General features: G+C 42.8%; 5 protein-coding genes across 5 annotated transcripts in view; 4 read left to right on the top strand and 1 right to left on the bottom strand.

The window, feature by feature from the left end:
- LOC114601534 (apelin receptor) overlaps positions 1-27,515 on the top strand; it is a 492,419-nt gene that overhangs the window by 300,874 nt on the left and 164,030 nt on the right. The window lies entirely within an intron of this gene.
- On the top strand, positions 2,625-3,569 carry LOC144327867 (olfactory receptor 5F1-like). The gene has a single exon (XM_077929433.1). The coding sequence runs from the start codon at positions 2,625-2,627 to the stop codon at positions 3,567-3,569; it is 945 nt and encodes a 314-aa protein (XP_077785559.1).
- LOC114584292 (olfactory receptor 5F1-like) lies at positions 6,667-7,611 on the top strand. The gene has a single exon (XM_028706022.2). The coding sequence runs from the start codon at positions 6,667-6,669 to the stop codon at positions 7,609-7,611; it is 945 nt and encodes a 314-aa protein (XP_028561855.2).
- LOC114584299 (olfactory receptor 5AS1-like) lies at positions 11,911-12,918 on the top strand. Its single transcript, XM_028706036.2, has one exon. It carries the CDS (start codon positions 11,959-11,961, stop codon positions 12,916-12,918), a length of 960 nt encoding a protein of 319 aa, XP_028561869.2. The 5' UTR covers positions 11,911-11,958.
- On the bottom strand, positions 17,175-18,143 carry LOC114601685 (olfactory receptor 5AS1-like). The gene has a single exon (XM_028739068.2). It carries the CDS (start codon positions 18,141-18,143, stop codon positions 17,175-17,177), a length of 969 nt encoding a protein of 322 aa, XP_028594901.2.

Genomic DNA, 27,515 nt, shown 5'->3' on the forward strand with positions numbered 1-27,515 from the left:
GATGAAGTTTATGTGACGTTTGTTCCTGAGGCCCGTACCACCATTCCTAGATACTTATAATTTGTGACTTGTTCTAATTTATGGCCTCGAAGTTCCCAGCTTCTAAACTTTGGTTTTCCCCCAAAACTGAGTATCTTGGTCTTTTGATAGTTGATTTTGAGACATTCAGTTTCACAGTATGCTGTAAGCTTTCCTGGTGCTCTTTTGAGCCCAATGGGGGTTCTAGATTATTACCGCATCATCGGCATATAACAGGACTGAAATATGCCAGTTTGTGAGCTTCAGAGGGTGGAGTTCTAAGTCATTGAGTGCAGATCCTAAATTATTTAAATAGAAATTGAATAGTAGAGGGGCCAAAAGGCACCCTTGCCTGACTCCCTTGAAGGTTTTAATGGGGTCTGTTAGATATCCTAGGCGGCTACACCTGACTCTAAGAGCCGTGTTTGCGTGCAGTGCCTGAATTAGGAACAGAAGCCTTCTATCTATAGTGGTACCCTGTAGTCTATCCCAGAGTCTGGTTCTGGAGACTGTATCGAAGGCTGCTTTTAGATCAACGGAAGCAGCATATAGTGAGGCCTGCCCTCCTGATATGTATTTATCGATGAGATGTTGCAACGTTAGACAGTGATCTATCATGGACCTTCCAGGTCTAAAGCCCGCTTGTTCTATTGCCAGGATATCTTCATTCTCTAGCCATTCTGTAAACTTATTAAGGAGGTGCTTTGAGTAGAGTTTACTAATCACACTTAATAAACTGATCGGAATGTAATTCGCTGGGTCCCCTCTATTACCCTTTTTATAGAATGGGACAATTATGGCTGTTCCCCATTCCCTTGGATGCGACCAGTGTCATCTATGTAAGTAAAGAGGATGTCTAAGAAAGGTGCCCACCAATCCGCCTGTGCTTTTATCGTTTCTGGCGTAATGCCGTCTGGGCCTGGGGCTTTGGCCGTTTTCAGCTGGTTTATAAATGATTTCACTTCAGTTACTGAAACTGGCGGCCATTTAGCCAGTTGTTCTATATTATAATTCCGTAACGGAGGTTCAGCGTCCTCACACAAAGATTACAAGAATGAGCCCCAAAGGTTAGGGGGAATTTGTGAGGTTAAGGGGGAAATATCCTTATGGGTGCCAGAAGCTACCACTTTCCAGAATAGTGTCTGATCTTTTGCTTTTGCAGCACTAATTAATTCCAGAAACATTTTCTGGTATAGGCATCCTTTTGGTGGATTATTAGGTCTTTATACTCTTTTTTTAGGGCACAGACGGCAAGATAGGCTTGCGGTCTGACAGAAGTTTTGGCTGTCAGGGCGGCTTCGTAAGCATGTTGCAGGGCTCTCTTGGCCTCAAAACAGGTGTAATCAAACCAGGGTTTATTTCTGTGGTGCATGTAGGATATCTAGTTTCATTTAGAAACATACAGTATATAACCTGAGCATAAGATGGAGGGGCTCACAGCATTAACACCCCAACAGATCTTGTTTCTCTATCAGTCCCAGCTTTGGATATAGCACAGTTCCAGCATGTCTCTGTTTCTCCAGCTTCCAGCCTGCTTCCAGCTCAGTTCACACCCACCCACCAGATTATTGTTTTCCTATCTAGCAGCTAGGTGAGCACAAGTGAATGAAAGGCCCCCCTATTAGTCTGGAAGGCACCATCACCTAGTGATAGCCTAGCTCATTCGTTTTGGATGCCGAAGAGGATACTTAAGAGGTCAGCTAAAGCCATTCTATTACAAGGAACTTCTCAGACTAGTTCAGCTACCTCCTCGGTTAGATTCTAACCCTCACTGGGTACACAGAGCTCCCTGATGCTTAGCGGCTGTTTCCCACTCTACTTTTCATGGCTGCCTTACTCTGCCTAATGGCAGGGCTGTCTTTAAACCAGACACAAACATAAGAGTTCTCCCTCAAGCAGAAGATGTGCATGTGGCAGCCCCCTGGTATGCCTACACAGTCCTTCCTAGAACAAGGTGACAACTATAGGCTAAAGCACTAAAATATATAGATCTGTATGTCTTATTTAGTTATTAAGTTATTAAGAAGAAAATCCCATACAAGTCTACCCTGAAGTATTTCCAGCTGAATGCAATGTGGCTTAGTCCCAGGTAAGTAAGCCTAGGATAACTGCTTCAAACTATATATATATATATATATATATATAACTATATATATATGAATTGCATCTTAAATTCTCTAACCTGAAAATGAAAAGAAAGCGGATGCAAATTCATGCAGCAAAATATTACTGTAAATTTTAAAGATAAAGGATTTTCCAGAAAATTGAAGAAAAAAAACCTTGTTTAAGGAATGGAACGTTGCCAAATGATATTTGTTAAATTATAGAAATATTATTTGTAATATCCCTAGACATTAAGATGAGGCTTATTTTATTTTATATCTGCAGATTGAGAAGAAAAAGCAAAATCATGCTCTACAACCTAAGGCACACAAGCCTTCGGTACATATTGACAACCCAAGAAATGCCCTTTACTTAGTACAGCCAGACTTTTTTGGTTATCATTCGCTCTTCCCAGCTGAATCCATCCTCTCCTCCAACTGAAATCATATGAAGATTCATGTTCATTCGAAATAAAAAATAGCAGGAATAAATCAGCTACAAAAATGTCCACAGAAAATACCAGTGTTGTGTCTGAATTTATCTTTGTGGGACTTGTAGATGTACCGGAACTGAAGATTCCCATCTTCACATTGTTGCTGCTGATCTATGTTATCACTGTGGTGGGCAACCTAGGGATGATTTTGCTGATCCGAATGGACTCTCAGCTGCACACCCCCATGTACTTTTTCCTCAGTAATCTGGCTTTCTTAGATTTTTGCTATTCCTCCAACATCACCCCCAAAGCCTTAAGCAATTTCCTATCAGAGAGGAGAACCATTTCTTTCCTAGGATGCTTCATCCAATTGTATTTCTTTGTTGCTCTGGCAAGCACAGAGTTCATGCTTTTTGGGCTGATGGCTTATGACCGCTATGTGGCCATCTGCAACCCTTTGTTGTACACTTCAATCATGTCACACACCCGATGCATCAAGATGGCTGGCGGAGCATTCACAGCCGGCTTCTTGAACTCAATCATTCATACCACTTTGGTAGGTACTTTGTCTTTTTGCCAGTCTAATGAAATCAACCATTTCTTCTGTGAGATCCCCCCACTACTCAAGCTCTCATGTTCTGATACATCCATAGCTGAAACACTAGTTTTCATGTGTGCTGGAATCAATATGTTAGGCTCTCTCTTGATAATACTGAGTTCTTACCTGTACATCCTTTTCACGGTGCTCCAGATGAAGTCAGCCAAGGGCCGCAAGAAAGCCTTTTCCACCTGCATCTCCCATCTGATTGCTGTGATCATATTCTATGGAACTACTATATATATTTACTTACAACCTAGTTCCAACTATTCAGAGGATCAGAATAAAGTTGTGTCAATGTTCTATTCCTTTGTCATCCCAATGCTCAACCCCTTAATTTACAGTCTGAGGAACAAGGAGGTGAAGGAGGCAATGAAGAGAGTGATGGATAAGAATGCATTTTCACATTTACTATAAAATACTATATCAACAGACTGTCAAATCAGTTCGATAGCACGTTAGATTTTATTCAAGTCCTCTAGCCTTGTTATGTAAAGTACTTAAGCATGTTCTTCATTTAAACATATCTGTAATGCAACAGAACTGTCTATGTTCTTTACCATATTTTTAAACATTTTAGAGAACATATGGATCCCCATTGTATTTGGAGTTGATAGTCAAGTATTCACCCTGATACAATGAGCATTGAGCTATTAGAAATCACACCCCAAAAAGAGGCCCTCAAAATTTGCAAGAAAGAAGCAATGCAAAAATGATGGCAGAGCTGGATGCATGTGTTCCCAAATTGCCTGAAATGGGTGGGAAACCTGGGGTCCTCTAGACTTTTTTGGACTCTGATGATTTCTTTCATCCACACCCAGTGTAGAATCCTTCTGGACCATAAGGGTAAGAAGGTTTTGGGAAAGAAGAAAAAACATTGTTCTGTGTGGTTATGCTACTTCTTGAAATACAAGATGGTGCTGGGTACTGTTTTCCTAAAATGTGACCATTGACAGGTAGGCACTGAATGGTTCCATCATCTCTCACATGCTTTTGGCATCTACCTGAAGAAGTCACCTGTAGTTTGGAGGTGGGATGTCATCACAATGCTGATGACACCCAGCTCTTACTTATTGCTTCCACAATTCAATCCTGGGGAGGCACTGCAAATTCTAAACTTTTCATAGTTTTGGAAGAAAATCAATTGAAATGTAATCAAGGTAGGACAGAAGCAATCTTGGTTGGCCATTTTAATGATCTTGGAGAAAGTACACAGACTTTTCTCAGCCGGCTGTACAGAAGTGCCCTAATGTTCAGAAAGATAGAATATACATTTGTGAAAGAGTCTAAAGAACTAGGGTGGTTGGTTTCATACTTCACATGGTAGTACAAGCATTTGTCTGCAGAGCTAGAGGGAGGGTGAAAGAGTTTATACTATGTGGAGAAGCAGCTGAACTGAGTTCATCCTTGCCTTGGAAATGGGGTCTGTGTTGCTTGCAAGCTCAGTGAATAAAGTTGTGTCTGTTACTGGTCTACCTTTTACCTGGTCCGATAATATGGAAATGACAACTTCTGAGTCTCTGGATCTTTCTTATTCCTTGGAGATTAAGTTCCCTGATAATTAGTATATTAGTATAAACATTTTTGTTCCCACATGAATACTTGCCAAAAGGAATTTAAGGCATAGTGGCAGAAAGATATAGTTCTTTTGTAAACCTCAGCAGATGGGGTAGACCTGACCATGAATGAAATCAGCCCCACACTCTTTACTTACTAGGATGATTACTTTATTGAGAACTTAAAGGTACATTGTAGCTCAGTCACTGAGTCACAGAAAGAAAACACTTCTGAAGGTTGGTGGTGGGGCACTTCCAATGTCAAGTGACTTTCTTCGTAGTCATACAGGTAGGTAGTTTCTGATCCCATCAAGTTACATGTGTTCCAACATTATTGCCCTTTTACAGTGCTTCTGACTGTGGATATGAATGGTGAATGTGTGTGAATGTGTGTGTCTATACTTTCTCTGTGTGTGGTGCAGACACGCATATATATGAAAGAGTGTGTGCATGAGAGAATGGGTTGTGTATTTTTAGGGATGGGTGAGTACTGCTTGATGTGAATGGGGCATTTGGGTAGTTAGAATGTGAGATGGGGGGGGAGAGGAGAGTGAACAGTGTATATATCTGAAATGGGAGGACTACGGTGAAGGCATCAGATGGAATCATCCTCCAAAGAAATGTTAATACTGTTTCAGGCAGCCCCAATCTCCAAGTGGTGGGAGATTTTAGAGGTTCCAGCACTTTTTCAGATTTCGTTTTCCTTGGAATGAAGCTCAGCGAAGACTGTGGTGCATTAAGATACCTAGTTTCATTTAGACACATACAGTATACAACCTGAGCATAAGATGGAGGGGCTCACAGCATTAACACCCCAACAGATCTTGTTTCTCTATCAGCCCCAGCTTTGAATATAGCACAGTTCCAGCATGTCTCTGTTTCTCCAGCTTCCAGCCTGCTTCCAGCTCAGTTCACACCCACCCACCAGACTATTGTTTTCCTATCTAGCAGCTAGGTGAGCACAAGTGAATGAAAGGCCCCCCTATTAGTCTGGAAGGCACCATCACCTAGTGATAGCCTAGCTCATTCGTTTTGGATGCCGAAGAGGATACTTAAGGGGTCAGCTAAAGCCATTCTATTACAAGGAAACTTCTCTGACTAGTTCAGCAATCTCCTCTGTTAGATTCCAGCCCTCACTGGGTACAGGAGCCCAATAATTGGAAGGGTCTAAGGGCATTATCCAGACAGGACCCCCAAAATCCACATTGCTGATAACTGCAGTCCCTCAGCAATCGACACATACTTGTGTCATGCACAGACTCATTACCTTATCCAGACCTGCCCCCTATCTCTCTATTTAACAATAGGGACACAGGTAACAGCCAATCACAACACCATCATCCCCCATAGTAACTGTTGTTCATCCATGAATGATGGAGGTATTGCCCATCATTCATGGGTGGACAACTACTTTCTTCAGGGCCATATAATTCAGAGAGTTAGGGAAATGAATCATCTATTAGTGTAGTAGCACAGTACTTACGTAAAAAATGTGTAACTAATTACATATAATTTACTGAGGGTTCTTTTTTTAAAAAAAGACCCTGAGAAAATACAGTTGCATTCAGTTCAACAAGAAACTCCATTTCTAATCAGTGAATGAACAGGGAAGTTGGGAATTTGTGCATGTGTGCCCATGTACAGTGGAGATCTCTGACATAAGGTTGCCATTTTTCAAACAGTGAAAATCCAGACAGAAAAGGCTTACTTTATTTTTTATTTGCAGATTGAGAAGAAAAAGAAAAATTATGCTCTACAACCTAAGGCACACAAGCTGTCTGTACACATTGACAACCCAGGAAATGCATTACTTAGTACAACCAGATTTTTTTGGTTATGACTACTGAAGGTATATCATTCGCTCTTCCCAGCTGAATCCATCCTCTCCCCCAACTGAAATCATATAAAGATCCGTCTTCATTCAAAATAAAAATAGCAGGAATAAATCAGCTACAAAAATGTCTACAGAAAATACCAGTGTTGTGTCTGAATTTATCTTTGTGGGACTTGTAGATGTACCAGAACTGAAGATTCCCATCTTCACATTGTTGCTGCTGATCTATGTTATCACTGTGGTGGGCAACCTAGGGATCATTTTGCTGATCCGAATGGACTCTCAGCTGCACACCCCCATGTACTTTTTCCTCAGTAATCTGGCTTTCTTAGATTTTTGCTATTCCTCCAACATCACCCCCAAAGCCTTAAGAACTTTACTATCAGAGAAGAGAACCATTTCTTTCCTGGGATGCTTCATCCAATTGTATTTCTTTGTTGCTCTGGTAAGTACAGAATGCATTCTTTTTGGGCTAATGGCTTATGACCGCTATGTGGCCATCTGCAACCCTTTGTTGTACACATCAATCATGTCACACACCCGATGCGTCAAGATGGCTGGCGGAGCATTCACAGCCGGCTTCTTGAACTCAATCATTCATACCACTTTGGCAGGTACTTTGTGTTTTTGCCAGTCTAATGAAATCAACCATTTCTTCTGTGAGATCCCCCCACTACTCAAGCTCTCATGTTCTGATACATCCATAGCTGAAACACTAGTTTTCATGTGTGCTGGAATCAATATATTGGGCTCTCTCTTGATAATCCTGAGTTCTTACCTGTACATCCTTTTCACGGTGCTCCATATGAAGTCAGCCAAGGGCCGCAAGAAAGCCTTTTCCACCTGCATCTCCCACCTGATTGCTGTGATCATATTCTATGGAACTGGCCTGTTTACATATTTACAGCCAAGTTCCAACTATTCAGGGGATCAGAATAAAACAGCCTCTCTATTTTATGCCTTTGTCATCCCAATGCTCAACCCCTTAATCTACAGTCTGAGGAACAAGGAGGTGAAGGAGGCAATGAAGAGAGTAACAGGTAAAAGTGCATCTTCTCACTTACTATAGCTTGCTACTTTAAAAGGTTTTCAAGTCATATAGATGAGCTTTTATTTTTTTGTATATAATTTTTATTAAATTTTCTAGTTTACAATTAAAATACTCATTTTTACATCCTTAAAATATCAATGACTTTCCTTCTTCCCTTTCCATGGTTCATTACATATCATAAATCCCTGAATATTTTACAAAAACTATACCATTCAGTATTCCATTATTGCATCCATCACAACTATTTATACTGTTGAATTTATCTTAATGCTGCCAACGTTTTCAGCTGTACACAATTATTTCCCATATATTCAATAAATGTTTTCCAATATTCTCTAAATACGTGTTCTTCTTGTTCTCTGAGTCTATATGTTAAGTATCCGAGCTGCTTATATTCTGTCAGTTTAAGTTGCCATTCTTTGGTTGAGACCTCGCTCGTTTTCCATTTTGGGGCTTTACACAGGCCGCAGTAGTAGTATACATAAATAACCTTTTTTGACACTTGGGAATTTCAGTCTGAGTTACCCCCAACAGAAAAGACTCTGTTTATTATGGATCATTTCCCAATACTCTTTTACCCTTTTACAAATCCATCTCATATGAAAGAATGTTCCCTCCACATATTTGCATCTCCAGCACTTATCTGATTCAGCCTTATACATTTTCGCAAGCCTACTCAGAGTTAGATACTATCTGTAAATCATTTTCAAGTAGTTCTCCTTCAAATAATAACATGCTGTAAACTTCAAATCACTTTTTCAGTTTCCCCCAGAGGTTAAAATCTGTGTTTTGTCCTATATCTATCACCCAGTGTGCTTTAACACGCCCGTCTTTTGTTTCCCAGTCCAATAACAACTTATATATTTTGTACAAAAGTTTCTCTTTGTTTTGTAGAAATTCTTTCTCGAATTGTGAGCTTTGGGGTGAAAAACATTTTTTTCTATCTAATTTAAACATTTCATGTAACTGATGGTATTGTAATCCCCTGTAAAGTACAGCAATTCTCTGTAAATTACCCACTGATATGGATTACCTTTTAGATATTTTCAAGTATTCTAGTCTGGTGACATGGGGTACTTAAGTACTTAACTTCCATTTAAGTGAATCTGTAATCTTCTAGAAATATTTGCTATGTCTTCAAGGCTAGATCCACACACACACACACACACACACACACACTGGGTATACAACAGTGCTCCAGCAGCACTCCAAAGCATAATTGCCAGGGTGCTGAAAAGCACTTCCCCAATGCTACTGGACATGACCATGTACAGTAGGTAGAACAAGAACTACCAGGACACAGTGCCTTCAATTCCCATCCCACAGAGCCAGCCCAAGATGGAGGAATCCAAGGTCACAGAGAGACAGAGATGCAGGAGAAAGCTTGAACTTCCCATGTCCCACTCTTGGTAATGGTCATCCATCAGAGCAACCAAGACTGGCTCCATCTCATGGCCAGGTGTGGACCCAGATTAGAATGATCTAGATAATGCATGACATTCAAAATGCCTGCAGTTCCTCTCTTGACCACTTGCCAAAGGAAGGGGGTTGGTTGCCTTCCGTCCCTTCCTTGCAGTCTTCCAGGACCACAAAGGGCTTGAAGAAGCAGGCACAGCAGCAACTTCTGTGTAGGAGAAGTTTCAGGTTGCTATTGTGCATGCCATCAGATGATGGTACGTAAGTTTGGGCAGAGGCATGGCCGTGCTGTTGCTCCAACAGTCCAGCTTGGAGCACAAGGAGGAGAGGATGCAAGCTACTTAGGCACCAGAAGCGGGTGTGTTTAGTGCACCTACTGTGTGTGCTTTGTCAATAAAGAATTAAACTACCATCCATTTGTCATCTTTGGGCTGGGTGTGCTCAGGACACCTGCCACATGGGAGACATGATTCTGTGTACTAACCAGTGTTGGGTTGACTTCAAAATATGAATTGCATCATTTGTACTCTAGTCTTCATCTGGCTTGTTTCATAGCCTGTAGCTCACCAGAATACCCCGGAGACACTTGGGTTCCACAATGCTGGAGTGGACATTTAGCAGTGACTCTATCAACCACCTGTCTCATCTTCCCATTCCACAGCGAGACCATGATCAACAGCTTTCTCCACTGGAAAGCCTGGCAGAGCATTCAGGAATCCAACAGGTTCCATCAGTCTCTGGGGGTGAGCTACCCAATGAGTTCCATCACCCTTGCAGTGAGGAATATCTGCCACCCCTCCAATCTAGGCCAGAAACAAACTTCATTTGGTGACTGCTGGACAGTGGGGCCAAGATGCCTGTGTCACATTCACATATCCGAAGTCCACATTTATTGATTGATTGATTGCCCACCTTTCACCCTAAGCTTCCAGGGTGGGTTATCACATTAAAGCACAACATCATTTAAAAAAAAAATGACAATCATAAAAATAAGGTGGGTCCTGAAAACATACACCTCAAGTTTCAAAGGCCAGGGTAAAGAAGTACGTCTTCAGCACTCTCCAGAAGTTGTATAATGAAGGTGCCAGACACACCTCTGTGAGGAGGGAGTTCCACAAATTAAGAGGCTGCCACAGAGAATGCCACCACTGCCTGAGCCTCTGAGAGCAGAGGAACTACCAAGAGGGCTTCCTCTGCTGATCTCAGCGCCTGAGAGGGTCTTTAGGGAAGGAGACGGTCTTTCAGGTATTTGGCACCTGAGCCATTTAGGGCTGTTTTCCTGTAGTGGAAACAAGGGAAAGCATTTCAAAAGCTTTCTGAGCGCTGGTTAATATGAGCACTGGTGTTTCCATCCTAAAAACTTAGGACACCAACCTTCATTGATTCATGTTTTACCCCTGCAGTATCGTGATATACTTGTAACTCTTTGGTTTGGATATCCAACAGTCCCTTTCCTCCTGAACCCTTCACCAGCTTCCGTCAAGTTCTCCAGGGACTTGGTCTCAACAGCATGATGATTAACGCAAACCTTCAAAAGCAACAGTTCCTGCAATGAGACAATGCATAATCCATTACGTGCTTCACAGGTAAGTTACCACAAATGAGAACCATTTAAGGAGAATTTGACCTGAATATGGTAATTTTTGCTATCTTAGCAGCTGCAACACAGTGGTAAATTGCTGTCTTCCTTGATGCAGACATATCAAAGATTCCGGCTTGTGACTATTCTGCATAAAGGCTTCACAAAGGCACCTTACTGTATCATCTTCTACATGGTTTTCTGAGCTCAAATTGTGTTAATTCATCAAATTATTGCTTTCCTTTAAAAATGTCAGGAAAGCACAACCTCCAAAAGTAAGAAAACTTGTTTTCTTATAATCTGCATAGGATGAAAAGAAACTATACAATATTATAAGTGACCTGTTCTTTCCAATAATGTTATGAGGGCACTTAGGTGTTCTGTTTGTACTGCTTTTGCATTTTACTGCTTTTGCATATACTACTTTGGGTATTTTTTTTAAAAAAATAAGCAAGTGCTTATAAAGAATGAAGTTCTATAAATAGAGGTTTATTGGCAGCAAGTTGTTCTGAGCAGTCAATAAACACACACAGAGACAACTTATTTCTAAGCATGTTGACTATTATGCAGTGGTATTTTTGGCTTAATTTCAGTTAGGGTTCATGAGGTTGAAGCCCTGTAAAATATTTTAATACCAAGGCTCAACTCTGAGAAATACATGGCAATAAGGAAGATACAGTAGCTCTGAGCACGTGCAAAGTGTCCTTTATCATCAAAGAGAGAAGGCAAATTCAGGTCAGCAAGTGAGGTTTCTAATCACACTTGAGCCATAGCATTTACAAATTAACCATTTAAGGTACTTTTACACACTCTTGCAATAGTTTACACCTCAATCAGAGTTCTGTAGATCTCCTTCGTGAAATGCCCAATTAAGCTGTGGCCCAAATTACTAAAGTAATAGTGGCTCCACCAGTGCACTCCCAGTAAGCAGCAGCTCTGCTGACAGGAGGCCAAGAACATGGGCACTGCCCCTCCTCACCAGCCACTACTGGTGAGGCAGCCTCAGGAGCCGTCATGTGATACCCTGGCTGAGAACCAGGTAGCCCTTCAAACAGAGGACATCTTTCAAAAAGAAGACTGTTCTCTGCAAAGTTCTCTGCAAAGAGCCCTCCCACACTGCTCCTTCAAGCAACTGCAACCACACCCAAAATGTTCTCACAAGGGTAATATTTATTTATTTGTTGTTGTTTGTTTATTTAATTTTGCCATATATCGCACACCTCCCTATAAAATATACAAGGCAGCTTTTGAGAATATTTACTCTCCTTCTAGTTTCAAGGGAGAGGCAGAGGAAACTACTTTCTAAAACCATTTCATTGTCCCCACAGCTCATTCTTCTTCTTGATTCACCTACCATAGATCCAGATGCAATGAAACAAAAACGGGAGGAAATGGCCAAGGGAAATTTCACGGCAGTGACGGAGTTCATTCTCCTTGGTTTCACAGATCGTCAGGAGATCAAGACCATTCTCTTTGTGCTCTTCCTGGCCATCTTTCTGGCCACTTTGGTGGGGAACTTTGGCATCATCACATTAATCTGGATCAGTCCGTCTCTGCACAGTCCTATGTACTTTTTCCTAAACAATCTGGCATTCCTGGACCTCAGTTATTCCTCCACCATTACCCCCAAGATGCTGGCCAACTTCATAGCAGAGAGGAAGAGCATATCATTCGCAGGATGCATTGTGCAAATGTTTCTGTTTGCTGCCTTTGCAGATGCAGAATGCCTCCTGCTGGCTGCCATGGCATACGACCGCTACATGGCCATTTGTAACCCACTACTCTATCCACTTTTCATGTCACGCAAAGTGTGCTTATGTCTGGTAGTTGGCTCCTATCTCACAGGCAGCATGACCTCACTGGTGCACACTTGTCTTACCTTCCGTCTCTCCTTCTGCAGTTCCAATGTCATCAACCATTTCTTCTGCGATATCCCTCCTTTGTTGGCCCTCTCCTGCTCCAACACCCACTTCAATGAAATCCTACTCTTTGCCCTGTGTGGATTCATCCAAATGAGCACATTTGTGCTCATCATCATCTCTTATGCCTGCATCCTTTGCACCATCTTGAGGATGCCCTCAACCGATGGCCGCCTGAAAGCCTTTTCCACATGCACCTCCCATTTGACAGCTGTTGCCCTTTTCTATGGCACCCTCTTATTCATGTATCTACGTCCTAGTTCCAGCTATGCCATGGACACAGACAAAATAATCTCAGTGTTTTACACGGTGGTGTTTCCCATGGTGAACCCATTGATCTACTGCCTGAGGAACAAAGAGGTGAAGGATGCCTTGAAGAGAACATTGGAGAGACATGTGTGCTGCTGTTAGTGATGAAATGCAGAGAAAAGGGGACACAAGCTCTTCTTAGTCCATTTGTTATCTACTTTGTGTATAGATAGACTTGTAAAGGAGTGGTCCAGAAGAATCTATAAACCTGGTCAGAGACACCTGAGTATGAAGAAGCCACACTTCCACATGGTTTGGTTCTAATGTACTATGTTGTTTTGATGTGGCTCACTGGTAGAGCATCTGCTTTGCATGCAGAAGATCCCAGGTGGGGCTGGGAGAGATCCCTATCTGAAATACTGGAGAGCAGCTGCCAGTCAGAGTAAAAAAATATTGTGCTAGATTGACCAATTGTCTGACTTAGGATATATAGCATCTTTCCATGATTCCTATTCTGAATGGTTGAATGTCATTTTCTCAGTGATATATTTGCTCATCTGACACTGCAGGGGGAGGGGTTCTGAACAGGGAGAAGGAAGCACCCCCAACCCTGAAACCACATTACATAAATGTAGAAACATTTTTAAACCTATTCATTGATAATTGGTGTTTCCCTGTACCGTATTCCAGCATATTTTATAGGGAAATAATTACTTGACTCTTTCCCCCACACCCTCCATTATTCTTTTCATCCTCCTTCTTTCTTGTCTTTTTGGCATGAAATTTGATTTGTGTTTGTTAAAGGGCTGATGTAATGTGACAAAGAAGTGGAACCTGAGGATCCCCTAGTACAGAATAGTACTGATTCAAGAGAAAAGGAGTGTTTCTCCATTGCTTCTTGGTGCCATCTTTCACTCTCTCTTCCCAATGAAGCATGAGATAGAAATTGGCAGAAAACTGGGTGACAAAAATGAACCAATTCAACCAGTAAGCCTGAACATCAACAGCAAAAAACAGCATTGCTTCACTGAGAGAACAATCCTATACATGTTTCCTCATGGGTCAGCCCCGCAGATTCCAACTGAGCTTACATCCATGTGATGATGGGCAAATTTGCTGGTTTCAGTTTCTCATTTTTCCAATCTAGAGTTCATTTCTCCACACTTACAAATTGAAGTAGAATGTTGTTGTTTTTTAATGTGAATTAGTTTTTAAAGTCCTCATGAAAATTCATCAGCATTTTAGTGTGAATTTATTCAAATACACACATAGTTGCAAAGCAATTTCCCTTAATATAATGCACGTTTGTATGCTTTTCACCAATATATGCAGTTTCATGCATACCTCGCCATACACACACACACACACACAGAGAGAGAGAGAGAGAGAGAGCGAGAAAGAGAGATTACTTGCCTAGGGAACTGCATTGCAAAATTTGCAGAAGTGTAAATTCTGAAGGATGTCTGTGTTTGGCTCCTTGTGTTGTTTCAGAAAGTGCAGTTTAGTTAGATTCCCCTTTAAAGGAGAACTGAATAAAATTTCTCCCCCTTCCCTACTCTTTGTGCGCAGGAATACAACATGAAAGGGCCAATTCATGCTTTTGGTTGCAGAACAGATCTGCTGGTGTTTACTATGGCAAATCATACAATGTCAAGTAGAGATGTCCATTTCCATAAATACATGCTAGAATGAAAGAATAACTATGGCTTCTAGGCAGGAGTGCCAGCTTGGCCTCGTGACCATGGGTCCCCGGGGCTGTGGGTGCCATGCAGTATACATGCCCCTGGCACTGAAATTTGTGGGTGCCCGGCCCCTTCATGGGGAATCTTGTGGGTGCTCAGGCACCCAGGGCTCCAGGGAGTTGGCACCTATGCTTCCAGGTGCATGTTCACTGCATGTCTGGAGATACACACGGTATCCTTTAGGGGGGGAATTACACACACACAGCAGGTGATGATTAGTGAAGACCAGGCTCAGTCACTGAAACACAAATGAAATTGGGCTTCTTTTCCTTTTCTGTGAGCACTCACAACCAGTGGCGTAGCGTGGGTTGTCAGCACCCGGGGCAAGGCAAGTAATTTGCGCCCCCTAACCCATGGATTTGCGCCCCCTAACCCGTGGATTTGCGCCCCCTAACCTGTGAATTTGCCCTAACCCCAGATGTTGCGCCTGGTGCGCCCGGCCCCCCCCCCTGCACCCCCCACGCTACGCCACTGCTCACAACCACCCTTCAAATAATTTATTATCTAAGGCTGGGTTAATAAATTATGTGAAGGGTGGTTGTGAGTGCTCACAGAAAAGGACAGGCTGGGTTAGGGGCGTGGGTGGCGCTGTGGGTTAAACCACAGAGTCTAGGACTTGCCGATCAGAAGGTTGGCGGTTCGAATCCCCGCAACAGGGTGAGCTCCTGTTGCTTGGTCCCTGCTCCTGCCAACCTAGCAGTTCGAAAGCACGTCAAAGTGCAAGTAAATAAGTAGGTACTGCTTCGGCGGGAAGGTAAACGGCGTTTCCGTGCGCTGCTCTGGTTCACCAGAAGCGGCTTAGTCATGCTCGCCACATGATCCGGAAGCTGTACACCGGGTCCCTCGGCCAATAAAGCAAGATGAGCGCCGCAACCCTAGAGTCGGTCACGACTGGACCTTTACCTTTACCTTAAGGCTGGGTTATAATGGGGGTGTATGTGGTTTCCTCCCCTGGGAAAAATCCCACTCACCGTTTGTGATCAGGGCCCCTTTTTTCCTGAGGCCATTACAGAGAGAAGTCCCAGCAATTTAGGCAGGCCCCACTCACTGAGGAGGCAGTCCTTAGCTCGCTGCTCCCTATTCCAATGGCAACACTATAACTGGTGGCTACTGCTACTGAAAATGGCTGCAGCTTTACTGTGGCCCTTTTCATCAAAGTGCCCATCTCCCACCAGTAACAGCGGCAATGCCACTCTGACCTGGCTATGTGACGATGTCATCAAAAGCAAACCAAACTAATTCAGACCTTTACTTGCTCTTCATTAGCTGTGCTTGCCCTCAAATAACCAAATCTGATTGGCTGGGCAGCAACATCACCATTACTAGGATCGCAAAGGGAAATTTTAAAGGGGAACAAAAATAATGCCCAAGTAACACCTGTTGGGGGTGGCAAATATGACTAGGGTGGTTGTGTGTCCTGCTTTTACAGAGGACAGCCCACTGTTTAAAGCTGTTGAGTCCAGCTTAAAGAACCACAGGGAGGGAGAGAGTGAGGAAGCCTTGAAACTCCTCATCAACAACACCTGAACCACAACAGACTTAGCAGGCACACAGGTCACATTCCTTCTCACTATGGTGAGACATATTTCTATTTAAATTATAGTAATTATTTCTATCTGTGTGCATTAGCCGATGCTAATTTTATGCAAATATGTGCCCTCTTTTGCCCGCCTCTTTGATGATGCATAAGGGCCTACCCTAAATATATTCATATGGGGATCTCTCAACCCCCTGAAACACCCCCTTTTACACTGAATTGTCCACTGGGAAACATTAGGCCCATTCCTAACTGTGTGTGACATATAATCATGATGCACTCATGGCAATTCAGAAAATGATTAGAAATGTGTCTCCAGGTCTAGAAGGTGATCACTGACAGTACAAACCACAGGTCCATCTATTCCAGCATTGTGTTTTCAGTAAGATGCTTCTGAGCATGAAGAGAACAATTTCTGAATAAAGCTTCAGTGAAAATACTATTTTATACTGTCCCAATAAATTGTTTATAGGAACTCTTATCCAGAGCACTTACAGTGTTTTCATAACTGAGAGAAACTTTATGACCGTGATCCACAAATCATATGACTCACAGTGTATCTATTTGAAAATGTCTTCATCACCTCTTCCAAAAGATGTAATGTTCTCCAACTTTTCCATTAGAAAGCTGCTATGTCCCACACAGCCATTAAACATCTAAATATCACTGGTTAAGTAAATGGTTTTAAATGAAGTAATGATCACCTGCAAAACCGAATTGAAGCAATATTATTCGGGTCAACATATTCCAAATGGTGAAAATCCAGCCAGAAAAGTTGCTGAGCTTCTTCTTCCTTTGCCAAAGTTGTTTAGCTTTTTGAGTTTTGGCCAAATTTGTTGGGCAAACCCTTTTGAAGTTTTTTGAGTTATTTTTAAGGGAAATAGCCAAAAACAATATTGCTGACATGGGTTGCCATATGTCTGGATTTTCCCAAATATTTTTGCGATTCCTACCCAGACACTGCTTCCAAATGCAATATTCCAGATATGCCCGGGAAATTCCAGATGTGTGGCAACCTTAAATATAATACAACCACAAGTACTGTAAAGGGTGTAGCATTCTGTTGTTGTGGATCCATAGATTCAAATCTGTATGGCAAGTGGTGGTGTTTATGCCGCCAATAATAAATGGAAATCTTGCTATCGACCTCTGAGTACCATCACTTTCCTTTGCAATATTTTGCCGAGGGTATCCTTCACCTCTTCATTTCTCAAGCTGTAGATCAATGGGTTCAACATGGGGAAAATCACAGTATAAAACACTGAGATTATTTTGTCTGTGTCCAGAGTATAGCTGGAGCTTGGGCGCAAGTATGTGAAGAGAAGAGTACCATAGTACAAAGTGACAGCTGTCAAGTGGGACGTGCAGGTGGAAAAGGCTTTGTGGCGGCCTTCTGCTGAGTGGATCCTTAGGATGGTGCAAAGGATGCAGGCATAAGAGATAAGGATGAACATGAAAGTGCTCGTTTGGATGAATCCACAAAGGGCAAAGAGCAGGATTTCATTGAAGTGGGTGTTGGAGCAGGAGAGGGCCAACAGAGGAGGGATGTCACAGAAGAAATGATTGATGACATTGGAATTGCAGAAGGAGAGGCGGAATGTAAAGTAAGTGTGCATAAATGAGCTCATGCCGCCTGTGAGATAGGAGCCAGCTACTAGCCAGACACAAACCTTGCGTGACATGAGAACCGGATAAAGCAGCGGGTTACAAATGGCCATGTAGCGGTCGTACGCCATGGCAGCCAGCAGGAGGCATTCCGCATCTGCAAAGGAAGCAAACAGATACATTTGCGCAATGCATCCTGCAAGCGAAATAGTTTTCCTTCCTGTTAAGAAACTGGCCAGCATCTTGGGAGTAATGGCAGAGGAGTAACTGAGGTCTAGGAAGGCCAGATTGTTGAGAAAAAAGTACATTGGACTGTGCAGAGAGGGACTGATCCAGATTAACGTCATGATGCCGATGTTCCCCACCAGGGTGGCCACATAGATGGCCAGGAAGAGCACAAAGAGGACTACCTGTGTCATTTGATGATCTGTGAAACCAAGGAGAATGAACTCAGTCACTGTTGTCTGATTCCCCTTCACCATTGCTTCTGTTTTCATATTCATATATGCAGAAGCAGCACTTGCCGATCTGAGTAGGGAGACAGCAGAGAAGTTGCTCTAAGAGCAGGTTTCCCCTCAGATTTTGTCTGTTACCTGTATCTGAAAGAGAAGGTGAATGTGCTTAACAACCCATCCATTCTGAAACGCTGCTTTCCATAATCACCGTTTATCCAACTGAAAACCTTCACAAGTGTTGTCATAAGGGTAATAAAAATGAGTTGCTCTATTTGGCATAATAGGAATATATTCAAGTTGTGAATATAGTGTTTGGAGATGTGAATAAATTGAGAATCAGTAGCTTTACAAATCCTGAAAAACCTGCTTGCCGAAGGCAAAAGGGAGATCAGTCTCCATGTGCCTCATGCAACAGCAATGTCTGCCATTAATGTTCTATGATACACACACACACACACACAAAAAAAACACAACACACACACACACAACCTTTCTGCATTACTTGCACTCAAGATGGTGAACAGGAATATAACTATTAAGCACAACAATGCAATGCTCCATAATGCAATATATTAGTTTTAAAACTTGTATTAAAACAGAATAAAACTTTCAGAATAAAGAACACCAATCAGTAGAATAGAGTTGGGGAAGTTGTGGCCCTCCAGATGCTGCTGTACTACAACTCCCATCATGCCTGACAACTGACTGACTGGGGTTGATGAGCGTTAGGAGGCCAGCAACCTATGGGGCCGACCAGTTATCCACCTCTGCATTAAACTATAAACCAGCAGGAAGATATTTACACAGTCACAGCTTTAAAACAATAAAACAGTAGCTTATACAAATATTTATTCAGTGAAAAACTAATGGGGACAGAGGTGTGTGTTTGTATATATGTGTGTGCATTTAAAGTATTTTTAATACTATGGTACTTCCCTGCTCCCTTCTTTGCCCTATCTTTCTCTCAGTATATAAGCACAATTATGCACATATAATACTTTATTTTTTATATAAAACTCAGAACAAGAGAGCTTTACAGCACAATCTTAACCATGTATATTTAAAAGGAAGTCCTACTTAATTCAGTGGGGCTCACTCCAAAGTAAGCAGGGTTAGGATTGCAGGCTGAGCTGTTTTCTGGTTTCTTAAATAATCCTTCTCTGCACCCCAAAGCTGCTAACAAATCATGATGATAAAACAAATCATGATGATATGCACAGTACTTACTTCCACGAGATGATAACTATCACTAGAAAACTGTAAGGAGGGGTGACAAATTTGGGGGGTATCTGCAAGAAAGAGAAAGTTTTAGCATTTTGTACATGTAACAGTCCAAGAATGTATGCACAAGTTCACCTTTTTTTAAAAAAATCCAGGTTAACCAATCGAGAGAGCCGTTTCTGTTTGATTCCCTGTTCACCTGCTCCACCATAGCTACAGAGACTACTTCATAAGGGATGGCCCGCATATCCAGTCACTGTGTAAAAACTTGAAGGTAAACCAACCTCCCCGCTGCACCAAGGATTCCCTGCCCGAGCTGCTTCAGGTCGTGGCGGATGTTCTCCTGGAGACACCTAGCTTGGTCGTCCTAGGGGATTTTAACATCCATGCCGACACGACCTTACAAGGGGCCGCTCGGGACTTCGTGGAAAGCATGGCCTCCATGGGGCTGTCCCTGAATAAGTCTGGCCCAACCCATAGCCGTGGACATGCCTTGGACCTGGTGTTTACCTCTATGGATGTTGGTGATCTGACACTAAGTAAAAGCGAAACGAAAGAAGTGCCATGGTCAGATCACTTCCTGGTGCAACTGGACTTCTCTGCGACCCATCCCCTCTGCAGGGAGGTGGGACCAATTCGGATGGATCCAAATGGTTTCCAGAGAGTGGTAGGGGATGCTTTATCCCATGTTGATGGCCTTTCAGCTGATTCCCTGGTGGCCCGCTGGAATGTGGAGTTAACCAGGGCTATTGACTGTTTGGCTCCGAAGCGCCCTCTCCGATTGCATGGAGCCCGGACAGCCCCGTGGTTTTCCACGGATCTGAGGGCAATGAAACAATCGTTGAGACGGCTAGAGCGCCGGTGGCGGAGAACTCATTCCGAATCTGACCGGACACAGGTTAGAGCTCAACGTCGAGCCTACCAAGTGGCGATAGCGACGGCGAAGAAGAATTTCTTCGCCGCCTCTATTGCATCTGCAGAAAACAGCAGCAGGAGACTTTTTCAGGTGGTTCACAATTTAGCGGAACCACCTGCAACATCGGGGCCCAGTACGGGCCACATGTTCTCCTGCAATGATTTTGCAAAGTTTTTTGCAGATAAAATCGCTCAGATTCGGGAAGAAGTAGACTCCACCGTGGGAGCAGGGCCGGGGCGGGAGAGTGCTAGAGTTCTGTCTAGTCAAGTTGAGTGGGATCAATTCCAATCTGTTACCTCCGAGGATGTGGACAGGCTGCTTGGACGAGTGAAGCCAACCACCTGCCTCCTGGATCCTTGCCCATCCTGGCTTATAAAAGCTAGCCGGGAAGGACTGGGCAATGGGCTTCGTGGGGTGGTGAATGCTTCCCTCCGTGAGGGAGCCTTCCCAGACCCGCTGAAAGAGGCGGTTATTAAACCGCTTCTTAAAAAACCATCTTTAGATGCGGCCACGATGGCCAACTATCGCCCAGTCTCAAATCTTCCATTCCTGGGCAAGGTGATTGAGCGAGCGGTTGCCGAACAACTCCAGGCACGCCTGGAAGAAGCGGACCATTTGGATCCCTTCCAGTCGGGATTCAGGCCTCATCATGGGACTGAAACTGCCTTGGTCGCACTGGTTGATGATCTCCGGCGGGCTAGGGACAAAGGTGAGAGCTGTTTCCTAGTTCTGCTGGATCTCTCAGCGGCGTTTGATACCATCGACCATAGCATCCTTCTGGACCGTCTTGAGGGGCTGGGAGCTGGGGGCACTGTTATACAGTGGTTCCGCTCCTTCCTCCTGGGCCGTGTTCAGAAAGTGGTGGTGGGGGATGAGTGTTCAGACCCCTGGGCTCTCACTTGTGGGGTGCCTCAGGGTTCTGTCCTCTCCCCCATGCTTTTCAACATTTACATGCAGCCGCTGGGAGAGATCATCCGGAGGTTTGGGCTGGGTGTTCATCAGTATGCGGATGATACCCAGCTCTACCTCTCTTTTAAATCAGAACCAGTGAAGGCGGTGAAGGTCCTGTGTGAGTGTCTGGAGGCGGTTGGAGGATGGATGGTGGCTAACAGATTGGGGTTGAATCCTGACAAGACAGAAGTACTGTTTTTGGGGGACAGGAGGCGGGCAGGTGTGGAGGATTCCCTGGTCCTGAATGGGGTAACTGTGCCCCTGAAGGACCAGGTGCGCAGCCTGGGAGTCATTTTGGACTCACAGCTGTCCATGGAGGCACAGGTCAAATCCGTGTCCAGGGCAGCTGTTTACCAGCTCCATCTGGTACGTAGGCTGAGACCCTATCTGCCTGCGGACTGTCTCGCCAGAGTGGTACATGCTCTGGTTATCTCCCGCTTGGACTACTGCAATGCACTCTACGTGGGGCTACCTTTGAAGGTGACTCGGAAACTACAACTAATCCAGAATGCGGCAGCTAGACTGGTGACTGGGAGCGGCCGCCGAGACCATATAACACCGGTCTTGAAAGACTTGCATTGGCTCCCAGTACGTTTCCGAGCACAATTCAAAGTGTTGGTGCTGACCTTTAAAGCCCTAAACGGCCTCGGTCCAGTATACCTGAAGGAGCGTCTCCACCCCCATCATTCTGCCCGGACGCTGAGGTCCAGCGCCGAGGGCCTTCTGGCGGTTCCCTCATTGCGAGAAGCAAAGCTACAGGGAACCAGGCAGAGGGCCTTCTCGGTAGTGGCGCCCACCCTGTGGAACGCCCTTCCAGCAGATGTCAAAGTGATAAATAACTACCTGACATTCAAGAGACATCTTAAGGCAGCCCTGTTCAGGGAAGTTTTTAACATGTGATATTTTATTGTATTTTTGGTTTTTATGGAAGCCGCCCAGAGTGGCTGGGGAGGCCCAGCCAGATGGGCGGGGTATAAATAATAAATTATTATTATTATTATTATTATTATTATTGTGAGGAGTTTCACTAACTTAGCTGAGGGGAACATAGGGAAAATATGTCATTTTGCTTTGGGGTTGTATTTTGGTACTGTGCTGATTTTAGGTAAGCTGCCTTGTGTACTTCAGTAGAAAGGGGGTATAAAATCTTATTTCTTTATTTAATTATTTAAAAACATTTCTGAGCTGCCTATTATTTCAAAATACAGTAAAACAATGAATACATAAAAACAAAGCTACAGCATAAAATCAGTAAAAGAATATTATAAAAACGGGAATTCAGTAATAACTCCAACCATATGGGTGGACTTCAGCATCTGAAGAAACTTGGGGATAATGCTTCAAGTATTATCAGAGACAATAATATGACTAAGGTGCTCCCTCTGGCCCTTTCCATGCTAGTTTCTGCCCTGTGACAGGCTTTTGCTTCCACTGCCATCTGCACTGTGAGGAGCATGAATTCAGTAGCAGGAGGCACATATCCTTCAGTGTCTACTAAGAATGCAGATTAGCATTTTTACTTCACATAGCAGTTTACGGAGCAAAAGTGCAGGGTTTAGGGATAACCAGCCCATGCAATGCTCTCATAAGAATTCACACCAAACCTGTCGGATCGGGTTGGAACTATGGCCTGGAGAACTTGCATCATAGCAACATAGAACTGTCGAGTTGGAAGTGACCGCGAGGGTCATCTAGTCCAACCCCTTGCAATGCAGGAATCTTTTGCCCAATGTGGCTCTCAAGCCTGCAGCCCTGAGATTAAGAGACTCATGCTCCATCTTTGGCACTGGAAAACACACTGCCTCTGAAAAGTGGGAGCAGTAATCTATTCCATAAAGTGTCTGTGCTCATTGTAAGATTATGAAACACTGTGCAAATTAAAAGTGCTATATGGTAAATGATGAGGCACTCACTACTTCAACATTAGGGCATATAATACTATCACAATATCTATTTGTATAGCAATGACAAAGCAGGGGGAGAGAGGCATGATAATCATGATTAAAGGGTGCCTAAATGCTTTTTAAAAACTTGTCTGTCTTTTATTTAATTTTAATTTTAATTTTAAATATAGGTAAGCATAATTTTAATATAGGATTATCAACGAATTTAATATAATTTTAGCTCTTTAACCAATTAGTCAGTTTCATTAAAATAATGTACTGTTTATTCTTTATTCTTATTCTTATTTGTTAATTTATTTATTTACCGTATATACCACCATCTCATTAAATATCAGGGCAGTATGGTACAATATAAAAACATAAAAACCATTAAGGTAATACAGAGCAATTGTTATAATGATTGGCTACTCAATAACATGCTAAACAACTTCATAGGCCTGTTGGCATAGAAAGGTCTTTAAGAGACATCTGAAAAGTCAAAAGGGAGGATGCCTGCCCAATCTCTGTTGGGGAGTGTTTTACAGCAGACATGTCCAACAGGTAGATCATGATCCACTGGTAGATCGTGGGGTGTTCCTGGTAGATGCTGGTAGATCTTGGGCCCCTCAGTGAGCTCCTCCCCCTGACCACCCAAAGGGGGAAAAACAATTTTGGCTTCCTAAAACAATTTTGCCTTTCCCAAAAAAGCTCAGCAACAATGGGTAGATCACTGCCAGTTTTTGTATACTGTGAGCAGATTGCAGTCTATTGGGAGTTGGATGTCCCTGTTTTACAGCATAGGACCAATGACACTAAATGCATGGCTTCTGAGTGAGGTCAGTCAAGCCTCTGTAACATTTTGTTTATGCATTGCTTCCCATCAAACATCCCATAGTGATTTTACAAGAAACACAGGTTCCTTTTCATATATTCTTTTAAAGTGCAATGTAACTTGAATTTAATGTAAGAATAAAAAGTTTTCCTTAACTTTTATTGATTCCCTGTTATAGAAACTCGTAGCAACTAATTTAGCCCCCCTAATAACCTCTTGGCTCTTCTGCCACATTTGGCTCTTGCTAATTCGAGTTACCAACCTTCACTCAATCAACTAACAAACTTTAGTTGATATATCTACCAATCAAGCCTTCAGTCTTATTGAAATTATATTTTGCGTTAGTACAAGAGCTTCAAAAGATACTTTAAGAAAGCAACAGTACTGTTTTGAAATATTCCAGAGGAGAATATCTTTCTCATCACTTTCTCACACTTTGGCACACGTGCTTCACTCAAAGCTTCTAATTTCTCTGAACATCTCATCACCAGCCCTTTTTCCCCTTTACATTGGAGAAATGGTCATACCTGTTAGATAAGAAGGATGACAGCCATTCTCTGTTCCAGAGGATATGTAAGACAGAGTTGATGGTTTCCTTCCATCCAACATAATGCTGCTTTGATAGAGAGATAAACTCATACCTCTGTCTTTCAAGACAAGACCTGCTGGGAAAATTAAAATGCTCTTTGCATCTCCTGGGGGGTAGATTAATGACATGCAGAAAAGTGGCCTTGAAAAGTTAAGTAAAGTTCATAGCATTTTGACTAACATTTGATAGGAAACCTTAGCAAACTGCAAAAAACAAAAACACAGTACTTTCTTTAAAAGCACAGAAGTTTGTTGCCTGACATGAAGATGAGTAAAGAACCCATTTTGATGGAACAACCTGAGCACCTCATTTTGTTAAAAGGGAAATAATACCTGTCATTTTGGTTGTCAAGTTGGTTGGCGAGAGGGAGAGAGACACCATATAAGGTCTCTTTGAATAGGTCGTTCAGTGTTGCATGCTGGGGTCCAGATCTTATATTCATCACAATGGTCTCTTGAAACTTATTGCCTTACCTGTGTATTCAGAATTCCTGCTCACGTAGAACAGGGATGGGAAATCTTTTTTCAATCTGAAGGCCACATTCCCTCACTGACAAGCTTCTGGGAGCCATATGCCTGTGGTGGGTGGAAACAGAGGCAAAAGTGCGCAGAGCAGTGAATGTAAACTTCTACACACCTAGCCATACACCTCTCCATCTTTCTTTCAGGCAAGCAATCGGCATTATGAGAGTTTGAGGAGTCATTCCAGCCAGCCAAAAGCCCCAACAGTCCTACCAATGACATCCCATTTACTTTGCATTTTATTCAATTATTTGTGACTATTTTCTTACATTTGTATTTGGCATAAATGCGGTTTGTGGAGGTCACCTGACCAGGTACTGACCAGATCCAGACGTGCTCAGCTTTACCAAATGGCTCCATGTGCTTTCCCGATCATACCCTGGGACCATTGTAAATTGGCTCTGCACTTGACTTATTACTATTATTAATTAAATTTTTATAGCACCCTTCATCCAAAGATCACAGGGTGGTTTACATGATCAAAGTATAAAGACTTGTGGGCTGGAGGTTCCCCACCCCTTTCAGAAAACCCAAATGTTGTATCCAACATTAGTTGTATTCAGAGTAGAACTATTGAATCAAGCCACCCCAATCTCTGTTGAGCAGTAGCAAGAGATTCCAGGGTTCTTGACACTTCACCAGGGTTTGTGTTTCTTTGGAGGAAATGAGGCACAACAGAGGCTAGGGTCTTTATGAAGTACGGTTTTTACACACATATTTACACCTGAGTTTTATGGAGAGCTCACAGCATTTGCATCTCTAGAGGGGCTTGTCCTTTCCAACAGTGCAGCATTGGATTCAGAGGCATCCTAAGCACCAAAGCTGTGTCTGTCTGTAACAGCCTGCTCCAGCCAGCCAGCATGGTGACTGCCCTTCAGTCCTAACATGAAGTTCTGCCATGTCTTCCTCCTCCTGTTTCCTAGTGGTACTTGCAGAAAACAAACCTTCCGCTTCCAGCATCCCCAACCTCTGTTTCTCAAGTCCACTGCAAAAGGCTTGCTTCTTCTTTTTTGCTATTGCTTACATCAGGCCAATGGTAACCCTACCAACCTTAAAAGCTACTGGGCAGAGAGTCTGATGTTTTGCCAATGCCAATGGTAACCCTACCAACCTTAAAAGCTACTGGGCAGAGAGTCTGATGTTTTGCCAATGCCTTGCCATTATCAAACAAAGCAGGCCTTTATCAGCCTTTTGTTTCCTCAATGACCCACACACAGTGAGCCTCATGAGGAAGCTAGCTGGTATTATTTCCAGCCCTTGCTAAATTCATGAATTTATGAGTTTGCTCATGAATTTCTAACCCTTCACTGAATGTAGAGGTTATTGGGGGGAGGTTCTCACCTCCCAAAACTCATAATAACAACTAAAAACCATTTATTTCAATGAGTCTATTTTGAGTATGAAGCATTTGGATATGTCTCCAATTACTAAAAAGAAGTTATTTCAAGGGGGGTGGAATCCTGGGGGCCTCAAAGTGCAACTAAAAATGCCAGCACACAAAGACACTAAAAAAGTTAATCAGAGAAGGTGGCTAAAATGCTAGTTTAACATTTTAATAAAATCAGAAGCCTAAGGGCATTTCCCCTCCCACCGCTTGCATGTGGCCCCCAGAAAATTGCCCTAAGGTGAGTGTGGCCTTCAGGCTGAAAAATTTGCCCCACCCCATTAATTTGACTTAGTTCATTGATGGGTGACATTGGGAGCTAAATGGACAACCTACTGCAGCAGGAAATCTTGTATTCCAAGCATCAAGCACGTTTGTTGTATGGTGTGTTCCATCACCAGGAAGAATTCTTGAAGCAAGTTTGAGATTTTCAGTTTGTAAACTGTAACTAATTAAGAAGCAATAAATGAGAAATGTTTACACAACATTGCAAGACGTTTACATTCTAGAGGAGTGAACATGCTCATCAGCTGCAGAGGGTGGATAGGGAGATGTCTCGTGGCAGCACTAAGGTGTCACATAATTCTCTGCTGTTCCCCAAGAATGCTCATCTTTATGAGATTAATGCTGCTCCCAAGTGGTGAAAGGCATTATAATGAACCCAGAACAGCTCTGCAGTGCATTCTCTTCCACAGCAATAGCATGCTACACACAAAAACCTAGGTCTTCCACCCAATTCTGTGATGTGATTCCATGAATCAAGAAAAAAATCCCATCCCGTAAGCATGGTTATGCATCCAAATGGATTTCAGGTTGCCAGAAAAGAAATCAGGATATAATCATATGTGATATCTGTATCTGTCTGTCTGTCATCTATCATCTATCTATCTATCTATCTATCTATCTATCTATCTATCTATCTATCTCTATCATCTATCTATCTATATCTATCTATCATCTATCATCTATCTATCTATCACCTATCATTTCTTTCTGAAGTCATATATTAAAATAGTTCAAGAATTCCTCAGAGTGGGGAGATAGCAATGCAAAGAATAATAAGTCATGGTCTCCAATCCATGGGTCTATGTATATGAGAAAGACTGTTCATTTGCACTCATTG

The sequence above is a fragment of the Podarcis muralis genome, chromosome 1, assembly GCF_964188315.1.
Source record: "Podarcis muralis chromosome 1, rPodMur119.hap1.1, whole genome shotgun sequence".
Classification (NCBI taxonomy): Eukaryota; Metazoa; Chordata; class Lepidosauria; order Squamata; family Lacertidae; genus Podarcis; species Podarcis muralis.

What these genes read in the sequence shown, in the direction of transcription:
- LOC114584299 (XM_028706036.2), top strand. Translation starts at nt 11,959, where the DNA reads ATGAAACAAAAACGGGAGGAAATGGCCAAGGGAAATTTCACGGCAGTG.
- LOC114601685 (XM_028739068.2), bottom strand. Translation starts at nt 18,143, where the DNA reads ATGAATATGAAAACAGAAGCAATGGTGAAGGGGAATCAGACAACAGTG.
- LOC114584292 (XM_028706022.2), top strand. Translation starts at nt 6,667, where the DNA reads ATGTCTACAGAAAATACCAGTGTTGTGTCTGAATTTATCTTTGTGGGA.
- LOC144327867 (XM_077929433.1), top strand. Translation starts at nt 2,625, where the DNA reads ATGTCCACAGAAAATACCAGTGTTGTGTCTGAATTTATCTTTGTGGGA.